General features: G+C 46.7%; 1 protein-coding gene across 1 annotated transcript; it reads right to left on the reverse strand.

Annotated features, from left to right (window-relative positions):
• Nucleotides 1-6,140: 6,140 nt before the first annotated feature.
• Nucleotides 6,141-10,077, reverse strand: MYC (MYC proto-oncogene, bHLH transcription factor). The gene is made up of 3 exons (XM_075270102.1): nucleotides 9,961-10,077; nucleotides 8,112-8,809; nucleotides 6,141-7,707 (listed from the first exon to the last, which is right to left on the reverse strand). The coding sequence occupies exons 2-3, from the start codon at nucleotides 8,785-8,787 to the stop codon at nucleotides 7,121-7,123; spliced, it is 1,263 nt and encodes a 420-aa protein (XP_075126203.1). The 5' UTR covers nucleotides 8,788-8,809; nucleotides 9,961-10,077; the 3' UTR covers nucleotides 6,141-7,120.
• Nucleotides 10,078-13,365: the final 3,288 nt, after the last annotated feature.

Consider the following 13,365-nt stretch of genomic DNA (forward strand, 5'->3'; position numbering starts at 1 on the left):
AGGTTTTCCTAAATCATTCCAGCTATATGTTTATCCAGATTCCGCTTGAAGATTTCCATTGATGGAAATCTGTGACATCACTGTGTGTATTATCCCTGTACTGTGACATCACTGTGTGTATTATCCCTGTACTGTGACATCACTGTGTGTATTATCCTGTACTGTGACATCACTGTGTGTATTATCTCTGTACTGTGACATCACTGTGTGTGTTATCCCTGTACTGTGACATCACTGTGTGTATTATCTCTGTACTGTGACATCACTGTGTGTATTATCCTGTACTGTGACATCACTGTTTGTATTATCCCTGTACTGTGACATCACTGTGTGTATTATCCCTGTACTGTGACATCACTGTGTGTATTATCTCTGTACTGACATCACTGTGTGTATTATCTCTGTACTGTGACATCACTGTGTGTATTATCCCTGTACTGTGACATCACTGTGTGTATTATCTCTGTACTGTGACATCACTGTGTGTATTATCCTGTACTGTGACATCACTGTGTGTATTATCCTGTACTGTGACATCACTGTGTGTATTATCTCTGTACTGTGACATCACTGTGTGTATTATCCTGTACTGTGACATCACTGTGTGTATTATCCCTGTACTGTGACATCACTGTGTGTATTATCCTGTACTGTGACATCACTGTGTGTATTATCCCTGTACTGTGACATCACTGTGTGTATTATCTCTGTACTGTGACATCACTGTGTGTATTATCCCTGTACTGTGACATCACTGTGTGTATTATCCTGTACTGTGACATCACTGTGTGTATTATCCTGTACTGTGACATCACTGTGTGTATTATCCTGTACTGTGACATCACTGTGTGTATTATCTCTGTACTGTGACATCACTGTTTGTATTATCCCTGTACTGTGACATCACTGTGTGTATTACCCCTGTACTGTGACATCACTGTGTGTATTATCTCTGTACTGTGACATCACTGTGTGTATTATCCTGTACTGTGACATCACTGTGTGTATTATCTCTGTACTGTGACATCACTGTTTGTATTATCCCTGTACTGTGACATCACTGTGTGTATTATCCCTGTACTGTGACATCACTGTGTGTATTACCCCTGTACTGTGACATCACTGTGTGTATTATCCTGTACTGTGACATCACTGTGTGTATTATCCTGTACTGTGACATCACTGTGTGTATTATCTCTGTACTGTGACATCACTGTGTGTATTATCCTGTACTGTGACATCACTGTGTGTATTATCCCTGTACTGTGACATCACTGTGTGTATTATCTCTGTACTGTGACATCACTGTTTGTATTATCCCTGTACTGTGACATCACTGTGTGTATTATCCCTGTACTGTGACATCACTGTGTGTATTACCCCTGTACTGTGACATCACTGTGTGTATTATCCTGTACTGTGACATCACTGTGTGTATTATCCCTGTACTGTGACACCACTGTGTGTATTATCCCTGTACTGTGACATCACTGTGTGTATTATCCCTGTACTGTGACATCACTGTGTGTATTATCCCTGTACTGTGACATCACTGTGTGTATTATCTCTGTACTGTGACATCACTGTGTGTATTATCCCTGTACTGTGACATCACTGTGTGTATTATCTCTGTACTGTGACATCACTGTGTGTATTATCCCTGTACTGTGACACCACTGTGTGTATTATCCTGTACTGTGACATCACTGTGTGTATTATCTCTGTACTGTGACATCACTGTGTGTATTATTCTGTACTGTGACATCACTGTGTGTATTATCCCTGTACTGTGACATCACTGTGTGTATTATCCCTGTACTGTGACATCACTGTGTGTATTATCCTGTACTGTGACATCACTGTGTATTATTCTGTACTGTGACATCACTGTGTGTATTATCTCTGTACTGTGACATCACTGTGTGTATTATCTCTGTACTGTGACATCACTGTGTGTGTTATCCCTGTACTGTGACATCACTGTGTGTATTATCTCTGTACTGTGACATCACTGTGTGTATTATCCTGTACTGTGACAATTTTATTTAACCTCCTCCACACATTGCAGACATATACACAGCCTGTTCACTTTCCCTGCGGTAATTCTGCGCTTTCCTGGAATCTGTATATTAGGTTGAGGCACAAGTGAAAAATGCCGGGAAACAAAGTGAAAACCGCACCGTGCGTTGGTTTCCACGGCGTCTTTTCTGCTGCGTTTCGCTGTGTGTGACCTTATTCTACATCTATCTTCAGTGTATGGTCACCCTTATAATACAATTCATCGACCAGGAAAAATCTGCCCTACGATGTAATTGGAAGCAAACCTGGTGGAATCCCAGAGGATTGGTATTTCCTAAAGCGTCCAGCTGTTTCCTAGATTTCACAGCATACCGCGTTACGCAGGAGCCAGACAGCCGCCCCTCGCCTCTCCAAACATCAGCTGCTGGACTGTCATAGCTGCTTAATCAAAAATGAGACCTGCCCCCTGCAATGTTACCCCACCGCAGACCCTGCCCCCTGCAATGTTACCCCGCCGCAGACCCTGTCCCATGCAATGCTGCCCCATTGCAGACCCTGCCCCCCTGCAATGTTACCCCACCGCAGACCCTGCCCCCCTGCAATGTTACCCCACCGCAGACCCTGTCCCCTGCAATGTTACCCCGCCGCAGACCCTGTCCCCTGCAATGTTACCCCACCGCAGACCCTGCCCCCCTGCAATGTTACCCCGCCACAGACCCTGTCCCCTGCAATGTTACCCCACCGCAGACCCTGCCCCCCTGCAATGTTACCCCACCGCAGACCCTGCCCCATGCAATGTTACCCCACCGCAGACCCTGCCCCCTGCAATGTTACCCCACCGCAGACCCTGCCCCCCTGCAATGTTACCCCGCCGCAGACCCTGTCCCATGCAATGCTGCCCCATTGCAGACCCTGCCCCCCTGCAATGTTACCCTGCCGCAGACCCTGTCCCGTGCAATGTTACCCCACTGCAGACCCTGCCCCCTGCAATGCTGCCCCGCTGCAGCCGTTTCCTCCAATGTTACCCCGCCACAGCCCTGTCCCCTACAATGTTACCCCACTGCAGACCCTGTCCCCTCCAATGTTACCCCACCACAGACCCTGCCCCCTGCAATACTGCCCCGCCGCAGCCCTGTCCCCTCCACTGTTACCCTGCCGCAGCCCTATCCCCTCCAATTTTACCCTGCCGCAGCCCTATCCCCTCCAATGTTACCCCGCCGCAGCACTGTCCCCTCCAATGTTACCCTACTGCAGACCCTGCCCCTGCAATGCTGCCCCGCCGCAGCCCTGTCCCCTCCAATGTTACCCCACCGCAGACCCTGCCCCCTGCAATGCTGCCCCGCCGCAGGCCCTCACTCAGTAATGTGATATTTTAAGTGTTGAAATAACAAATTTGATTGTGATAACACGACATTCCTAGGATTTCATTCTCACCAGCTGTTCAAAAAGACCTGAGGACGCGATATCCTCTCCATTCACGTCTCATCTGCCCAGAAGATACCCAATTATACTGATACTATTCAGCAGTCATTGCCCAAAGCCTCCCATAGCGCACACAGGCCCAGGCCGCTATTTTTGGGTAAAAAAAGATAAAGCGGACCATTCGGCGAGCTCAGTGATGATGTAACGTACGGTGCTTTACTTTGGCAGCCGTACAAATGGAGATGCTCCCTTTTTATAAATGCATTGCTGTGTTTTTTGACTATTCCTGGAATGTAGCGAGGGGCGCTCCTTACAGGAGGGAAAAAATCTCCACCGTATTGTAAAAAAGCTGTAGAGCAGCACAGGGAGGTCCTATGGGTCCATAATTCTTTGTGCGCCTCCATGACGCACCATGTTCTCCTCCAGAGATGGGTCCTGGGAATAAAAATTGTCTTGAGGAATTTTTGAATTCTGGCACAGAATGAGCCCAAAGCAACACCTCAATATGACCACGAGGACTTGGAGACGTAGAGGGCGACCATTCTCCGTGGAATCTGGAGAGAAATTCTAAGTGGTCTTCCATCTCAAAATCCTCTCCATAAACAGACCCTCAATATCAGTGGTCGATACATTCATGGATTAGTCCTGTGTCATAAGCCTACAATGAATGCGGTGACCCAATGGGGTTTCCACTTCCATAAGAGTCCCATCCAGTTATCGATGTGGGTTTCAAATCTGCACCAAACTATACAAAGTATCCACAAAAATTCTGAAGGAAACCACCGAAGGGTCTGATCTTCTCAATCTCATGTTACTAACAAGCACCAGTAGGGTAGATGTTTTTAGTAACTTTTTGGTGGACAACTTTGTAACGTGTCCACCTATTTGTGATTAACCTGACGTTATCACACCAGCATCCACATGGACGTTGTAGGTTCTTCCTGCTTAGGTTTACCCGGGCGAGCGTGGTTCTTCTGTTCTCCCCTCGAGTGAGAAGGCCCACCCCCAATATCCGACTTAGGTTTGTCCTTCTGGGTTCTCCAACTAGACTGGTATTGATGGGTTCATTGACTTTCTAGGAGATCAGTCTGGAACCAACTGGGCACAGAGAGTAATCGGTGCACAGAACGTGGTGGGAATTTGTCAACCACCTCACCAAAAGTAGAACTAGGACATGCAGTATGGCTAAGACCCGTATACTGTATTTCATTTATGCGGGGGGGGGGGGGACCCGAACAATGACACCATTACTTACCCCTCTGACAGCTTTATCACACAGTTGGGCTTCTCCAGTTCACACCTGCCACCAGTCTTCTCATGACATGCTTGTTACATGATGTGACCGCCAGCTGTTGGTCACCCCCCCCCCCCCCCTCCATACAACAGCTGCACTATCACAAACAGACCATTGGTGAAGTCGACCCGAGCCCTTCTGGTTTTCGCGGAGCTCAAGGACACCTGTCCTAATCTCCACTTTCACCTACCGACAAGTAAGAGTCAATACACCAGAGAAGTGACATTGATCATTTCATCAAGTCTTTGCTCATTACCGTGGGGCTTGGAAAGTTCATGCCGGTGTCTGATTCGGTGCCAAAAACGTAAACTCTGATGACCCGGAAGTGATAAAAAGCCACTTACTGAACTTTAACTTGAGAATGGAACATGACCCGTCGTCACCCGGGCAAGATCTTGTAGTAGACTTCACTAGTGATGTAGACGGCCCATTGGCTGAGACTCCGTTTGCCCTCCTCGCTGTTAGATACTATGGGCCAAAGCTGAATGTTTTTTGGCACCCACTGGGACAACACTTACAAAGCAGAAGGTGAGGGGTCCACTGTAACAGAAGGGGTTTATAGCAACTCCTACAGGTTTGTGTTGAACATTTGACTCCTTCCTACACCAGGGCCGATTATCAGGAGGGAGCTAGTGTAGGAAACCACTGCAAAGCCCAACGTACAACAAAGAACCCACCTGAGTAGCAAGTCCCCAGAAACCCTTTTAAAGGGGTTGTATACATATTAAAGCTAACCCTTATGCACACGATATAAACTTCTCAATGGGGATCCAGTGACTGGGACTTCAGCCTATGAGAATGGGGTCCCTCCAAAAAAGAGGGAATACAATCCCCAGGTCTACACTTCTGCATGATAGCTGCAAGTTCTGTAGACCAGGAGATGGTCAAGGAACGCTCAAGAAAGCATTCACCATCCAGAAGATTGGAAATAAGTTAAAGCCATAGTGTTTGGAGGATCTTACAAGCTTTCTGCATGACTTGATATGTATACTACCGGGTACTAAAGGCTTCTTAGTCTTCAGCCACTTCTACCCAACTTAGATAGGGCAAGTCTCCAACCTTTGGCTCTCCAGCGCTTATAAAATTACAGTCCTTGAGAACTGGCACGCTTTGCAACAACTTGGAGAGCCACAAGATGGGGACAAGTCAACGACAGACCCCAATGGGCATTCACGGGACATGATTTATGGGGCAAAGTAGCTTAAGGGTTGGACAATCCTTTGGGGATGGGAAGCCATCTTGGATAACATGCACGTGCCAAGACTAGTCTTGGCCCCAGACTGACCAGATCTTGGCCACATCCACCCAACCCCCATATTAAATAAGCTCCACCCATCATATTCTAAACCTCCCCAACTATTTCACACTTGTAACCAAAAACCACAGGCAAAGCAGTAACGTTTAAACTGATTTTTTTGTTTTATTTTCTGAAGCTTATTCCAAACAGCTTGCCCCGTTAAAGGCGACTATATCAACCTGGGCGCAGCCCAATATATAGTTTAATTTAAGCAAAAACAAGCCTTGTAAAAAGACATTGATGAATTTCTGTTTTCTTTTATCTCCAGACCACCAGCATGTTATAATATCATTAAGAGAATCAATATAGATAACAAGCCTAATGGTCAACCATTTCCCAGTCACCCTTCGAAGACCACCCCAAGGTGGGGGGAGGGCGACTCTCGAAGAGGAAGGGAAGTCGGTTTTACATAAAAAAAATCAGCCATCTACATAACACGTCGGTCAGCACCTTCATCAGGTCTTCAGAATTTGCAACGTCAGATCAAATATAGAACTATTAACCAAATGACAATTTTGTATCTTTAGAATATAATATTTCAATATTAAACAAAACCAAAAAGTTTAATTATAGGCATAACGGCAGTAAACAAGCAAGATGTTAAAACTTTTTTTTGCCCCTTTTTTTTTGCCAGTTGTTAGAAGTGAATATTAATACAGATTACATCTATAAAGATTTCGTTAAGGATATTATTACACGTCAGCAACGTCGATAGAATAAATTTCTCTTCTTCTTAAAGCTATTTAGAGCAAAACTTCAGGTATCTGTTTATAAGAAAAATAAAGGTTTTAAATACAAAGATATGTAAAAACAAAACAAAAAAAAAGTTGCTTCCCCAAGCAAACAAACAAGAAACAAAAAGAGTTTTGTATTCCCGTATACTCATTCATATATTGAGGCAGTATTAAGGTGCTGGCAAAATCTTATCGAAGACCAAGCCAAGGTTGTGTAGTTTTTTTTTTTTAATTCTCAATCCTTTTGCATGCATTTGTCCATAGTCTTACAAGATCTGGTAGGATTCTTCTCTCGTCGACAACCTCGCAAGAGACCGTCATAGTTCGTAAAGTCTTAAGATTGGCGGCGAACGTTCACAAACACGAGCTCTTGAGCTGTTTGAGTTTGTGTTTTAATTGTTCTCTTTTGAGTTTTAACTGTTCGCACTCTCGCAGGAGCCGTCGCTCGTCCTCCTGCATGGAGATGACGTACTCCGTCGCCTTTTTAAGGATAACTACTTTGGGGGCTTTTTCGTTATTGGCGACTTCGGGGATCTGGTCTCTGAGAGCAAAAAAACTGAGTTTGAGTTCGTTCCGCCTCTGTCGCTCCAACACGTTGTGCGTCCGCCTCTTGTCGTTCTCTTCGTTGTCGGACGACCTGGGACTCGAACACTTGCGGTTGTTGCTGATCTGTTTGAGGACTCTGCCGTTGCTTTCGAGCTTGGCCCTTTTGGAGGAGGGATAGTCCATTTTAGTTGAAGGGGGTGCGGCGTAGTTGTGCTGATGGATGGGGACGTGACACCTCTTGAGGACCAGAGGGCTGTGGTGAGGTCTGGATTGGTGGGAGTAGGAGTCGTTTTTCTTGGAAGCCGTGTATCTTTTCTCTACGGTAACAACGTCAATCTCTTCTTCCTCCTCATCCTCCTCTTCCTCTTCTTCGTCCTCATCCTCTTGTTCCTCTTCTGGAATGGAAATGCAAACAGGTTAGTCATGCTGAGCCTTGCAAGTAAGAGCAGTCAAAAAAAAAAAAACAAAAAAAAAAACTGGTCATCGGAAGATAAAAATGACAAAAGGCAAACTGGAGAGATAAGTCATTGTCCGTAGGATTCTTAGAAAGCGTGGCGCGTCTCTGCCCTAAACTATCATTCATTGCCCAAACCACTTTCACTGAAAACCCCACCCACTACTGCAGTGCTGCAGATCTACAAAGCCACAACTTCCAACAGCTGGAAGGATCGCGGCTGGTATATCAGGCACTACAGGGACCCCTCCCAACATTGGGGACAGTCAGTGCATGAGCGATACAAAAATCACCCCTTGACCCCCCTTCAATGCAGTAAGAGTAACAATCGAGAGCGGCACTCACCAGATTCGGAGCTGCAGCCGTTGCTGCTGATGGGTGGCGTTTCCATATTGAGCTCCTGATCCAGGCATGGAGAGCCAACTTTGGAAATGCTGTCATTCAATGGGTACGGGAAGACCACTGAAGGGTCTATGCATTCAGAACTTGGATCCTGTAGGTAGCCACTGCTGGTCCTACCGGTTCCAATGGGGCTGAGGTTCCCCTGGCAGGTGGGAGACTTCTGTGGGCTTTGCTGCTGGTTTTGGGTGGACACAGAACTCTCCTTCCTAGAAGCCTGGTAAGATGCCAGCTTTTCCGACACCACTTTCTCCAGCTTGGCTGCTGCCGAGAAGCCGCTCCACATACAGTCCTGAATGATGATGGACTTTACAAACGTCTCGTCATCCTGGTCACAGATGAAGCTTTGATTCACCATGTCCCCTCCCAGGAACTCTGTGACCAGCTCCAGCTGGTCAGTAGATGGAAAGAGGCTGGACAGGCTAGACCTACGGCTCGGAGACCGTGGTGGGGTGGGCAACAGCTCAAACTTCTTCCAGATGTCCTCGCTGGGGGCTGGAGGTTGCAGCCGGTTGTACTGCTGCTGGTAGAAATTCTCATCTTCGTCAAAGTAGAAGACGGGTTGCATAGTGTCATAGTCCAGGTCGTAATTCCTGCTCTGGTAGTTGGAGTTCAGAGGCATGTTGTACTCCGCTAGTGGTGACCTGCAAGAAGAAGACAACGCGATTAGACTCAAAGCAACCTTGACTGACAACGCAACGTAGTCACAAAGCCCGACCTGTCACCCCACCATAGAAAGGGATCCAGGGCTCATCTCGCAGGGCACTGATAGATTAGTCTCAAACTTTCCCTGGGAACAAAGGGCTGAGTGTCAGGCGTGCACCTTCCAGGAAAAGCCGGCTGTGCGGGGCGGAGGAGGGGGTCACATGGGGAGCTCAGCCCCGCAATACTACACCGGCCCCACAACACCACATACTATATAGCAAGGAGGTGTGGAGAAGTACAGCCAGTCCAGACTGGTCTACTGACAGCCAGACGCAGCAATGACAACACCTAGCAGACCCCTGCACTATGACAGCCCCCTCCTCTTACTACAAGCACTCATGGCAGCTACTCACCCTTTAAAGGGACAAGCCCCCTGACTACAAGCAATGGGTTAAGTGGCTCCCCACACCATATATAGCACCCCAAGACTGACTATAGGCAGAGGGCTACATGGGGTGACCACCCACCCCAAGACTGACTATAGGCAGAGGGCTACATGGGGTGACCACCTACCCCAAGACTGACTATAGGCAGAGGGCTACATGGGGTGACCACCTACCCCAAGACTGACTATAGGCAGAGGGCTACACGGGGTGACCACCCACCCCAAGACTGACTATAGGCAGAGGGCTACACGGGGTGACCACCCACCCCAAGACTGACTATAGGCAGAGGGCTACACGGGGTGACCACCCACCCCAAGACTGACTATAGGCAGCTACAGGGTCACCCTAGTTATAGCACCCCAAGACTGAGTCCAGGCATAGGTGAGTGACCACCCACCCCAATACTTAGCACATACAAAGGGCTACACAGAAGGGCAACCACACACCCCAGAGGTGCACATGTGAGGACGCCCCCCCACCCATATGATAGCACCAAACACTGACAGCTAGCCTAAACCATGCCTACAACAGAGAAAGCAGCCCCCTCCCCTCCTGAGCACAAGACCCCCGGACCACACAAGCCCCCCACATGGGACTACATCACGCGCACACAGTGACAGCTCCACAAGCACGGACATCCGCCAAGATCGTCACAATCCAGAGCGACTACATCGCATGAAGAATAAAAGCAGGTCGCCCCTTACCCTGCAATCCACGCCACAATCCCAGTCGTGTCCGATGTCTCGTAGTAATCCAACACAGAAGGCAGCCCTCCTCCTCCCCCCTAGATCCCAGGCAGGCCCCGAGCTAGCGCCGCAGCCTCCACAGCACAAAGTCTGGGGCAGCGCAGGGAGCGGAGCTTATATATACCCGGAGCGGCCAGCCAGTTCGCGCCAAATCTGTGGAGGGGGCGGGGGTGCAGTGGGGGGCGGGGCTAAGGCTTCAGTGTGTGTGCGGTAATGTAGTAACCATTAACCCCTGGTGTGTCCACAATGCACACACTGCGCTAATCCCGGGGACAGGACGCGATAGAACGCGGCGGAGGGGTCACGTGGGGGGATCTGCAACATTGTAGCCAGCGCGGCCGCTGTTGCCGAGCAACGTCTGCTGAGCTCTGTAGTCCCCCCCGGCGCACTCTGCACAGCCCGGGAATGGCCGAGACATGACGCAGAGTTACTGGAAGTGATCCGGGGCTGCTGCCATTGTCTGGCTGCGGGCTACAGCCCCCCCCTACTGACACACAGGAGCTCGGCCATTAGGGGGCGCTCGCACTTCCTGCACCAGCACTTTCCCTTTGGGTGTATGCAGGGAATATTAACTGTTTCCTGGCTGAATGTAACAAGTTAGACAATGCAGCTGTGGCGGTATATACCTGCTAGGATACAGTCCTATATATCATACCCTAACCATATATACCTGCCATAGGATACAATCCTATATATCATTATACCCTAACCATATATACCTGCTATAGGATACAGTCCTATATATCATTATACCCTAACCATATATACCTGCTATAGGATACAGTCCTATATATCATTATACCCTAACCATATATATACCTGCTAGGATACAGTCCTATATATCATACCCTAACCATATATACCTGCTATAGGATACAGTCCTATATATCATTATACCCTAACCATATATATACCTGCTAGGATACAGTCCTATATATCATACCCTAACCATATATACCTGCTAGGATACAGTCCTATATATCATACCCTAACCATATATATACCTGCCATAGGATACAATCCTATATATCATTATACCCTAACCATATATATACCTGCTAGGATACAGTCCTATATATCATACCCTAACCATATATATACCTGCCATAGGATACAATCCTATATATCATTATACCCTAACCATATATATACACTCCTATATATCATTCCCTAACCATATATATACCTGCCATAGGATACAGTCCTATATATCATACCCTAGACATATATAATACATATAATACACTATATAGTATATCATTATACCCTAACCATACATAATACATACCCATAACACAGCAATAACCTGTAATAATGCAGATGATGGATACATTGTATACAGGATATATTGTATATAAATCCTATATTGTATACCTGCCAGAGGAGTGATATATAGGCCTGGGGCAAGTACAAACCCTATATAGTATATTAGTGAATACTATATACCCATAGTCTGCATTGTGATATATAGATGATATAAGGACAGTGCAAAGTGGTTACAATCATTTGTCTATAGGGTGGATCTATAGGTGATTGACTCTTTATTAACACGGGGTAGTAGAGGACAGAGCATATATAATCTATACCATGATATGTAGTATTACAGTGCAGAGGGGATATATGCATTCATCTATAGATATCTGAATAGCATGTTAACTCTTTCTGGGGATACAGTATAGGGTTAATCTGGCAGGGTGCCATGTACTAGAGGAGGGCAGGGTCACTACAAGCCTCATTCATAAAACACCCCAGGAATTCACAGCAAAACCACAAAGCAAGATTATCCTTAAAGGGACAGTATCATGTCATCTATCTATCTATCTATCTATCTATCTATCTATCTATCTATCTATCTATCTATCTATCTATCTATCTATCTATCTATCTATCTATCTATCTATCTATCTATCATCCATCCATCCTCTAGGACTCCCTGGAAGTCTTCTATTGTGTGCAGGCACGGTGACTAGATGAAGCAGAGCTGCCAGGGTTTGCTATGAAGCGACCACTCCTATTAGTAAGCCTGGATTCATGAAGCAATGTCGCCCCCTAGTGTTGGAGGGGGAGGGGCGATATTGGTGATTGAGGTAATTCAGGGTAAGGAAGGCTGAAGCTGGATTATCATTCCAGGAAAATGGCCAAATGACAGGGCTGCTAAACCAGAGGAAAGACTGGGAGAGGAGCCATGACACTGGTGTAGCAGAGAGGAGTGTGTCATGTTATATCACTGGTGTAGCAGAGAGGAGTGTGTCATGTTATATCACTGGTGTAGCAGAGAGGAGTGTGTCATGTTATATCACTGGTGTAGCAGAGAGGAGTGTGTCATGTTGTATCACTGGTGTAGCAGAGAGGAGTGTGTCATATTGTATCACTGGTGTAGCAGAGAGGAGTGTGTCATATTGTATCACTGGTGTAGCAGAGAGGAGTGTGTCATGTTATATCACTGGTGTAGCAGAGAGGAGTGTGTCATGTTATATCACTGGTGTAGCAGAGAGGAGTGTGTCATGTTATATCACTGGTGTAGCAGAGAGGAGTGTGTCATGTTGTATCACTGGTGTAGCAGAGAGGAGTGTGTCATGTTGTATCACTGGTGTAGCAGAGAGGAGTGTGTCATGTTGTATCACTGGTGTAGCAGAGAGGAGTGTGTCATGTTGTATCACTGGTGTAGCAGAGAGGAGTGTGTCATGTTATATCACTGGTGTAGCAGAGAGGAGTGTGTCATGTTATATCACTGGTGTAGCAGAGAGGAGTGTGTCATGTTATATCACTGGTGTAGCAGAGAGGAGTGTGTCATGTTATATCACTGGTGTAGCAGAGAGGAGTGTGTCATGTTATATCACTGGTGTAGCAGAGAGGAGTGTGTCATGTTATATCACTGGTGTAGCAGAGAGGAGTGTGTCATGTTATATCACTGGTGTAGCAGAGAGGAGTGTGTCATGTTATATCACTGGTGTAGCAGAGAGGAGTGTGTCATGTTATATCACTGGTGTAGCAGAGAGGAGTGTGTCGTTATATCACTGGTGTAGCAGAGAGGATTGTGTCATGTTATATCACTGGTGTAGCAGAGAGGAGTGTGTCATGTTATATCACTGGTGTAGCAGAGAGGAGTGTGTCATGTTATATCACTGGTGCAGCAGAGAGGATTGTGTCATGTTATATCACTGGTGCAGCAGAGAGGAGTGTGTCATGTTATATCACTGGTGTAGCAGAGAGGAGTGTGTCATGTTATATCACTGGTGTAGCAGAGAGGAGTGTGTCATGTTATATCACTGGTGTAGCAGAGAGGAGTGTGTCATGTTATATCACTGGTGCAGCAGAGAGGAGTGTGTCATGTTATATCACTGGTGTAGCAGAGAGGAGTAT

The sequence above is a fragment of the Leptodactylus fuscus genome, chromosome 4, assembly GCF_031893055.1.
Source record: "Leptodactylus fuscus isolate aLepFus1 chromosome 4, aLepFus1.hap2, whole genome shotgun sequence".
NCBI classification, from domain to species: domain Eukaryota; kingdom Metazoa; phylum Chordata; class Amphibia; order Anura; family Leptodactylidae; genus Leptodactylus; species Leptodactylus fuscus.

Excerpts from the sequence above, each read along its gene's own strand:
- MYC (XM_075270102.1), bottom strand. The coding sequence starts at position 8,787 with ATGCCTCTGAACTCCAACTACCAGAGCAGGAATTACGACCTGGACTAT. Across the intron at positions 7,708-8,111 it reads CGGCTGCAGCTCCGAATCTG|AAGAGGAACAAGAGGATGAG; the intron begins GTGAGTGCCGCT and ends TTTCCATTCCAG.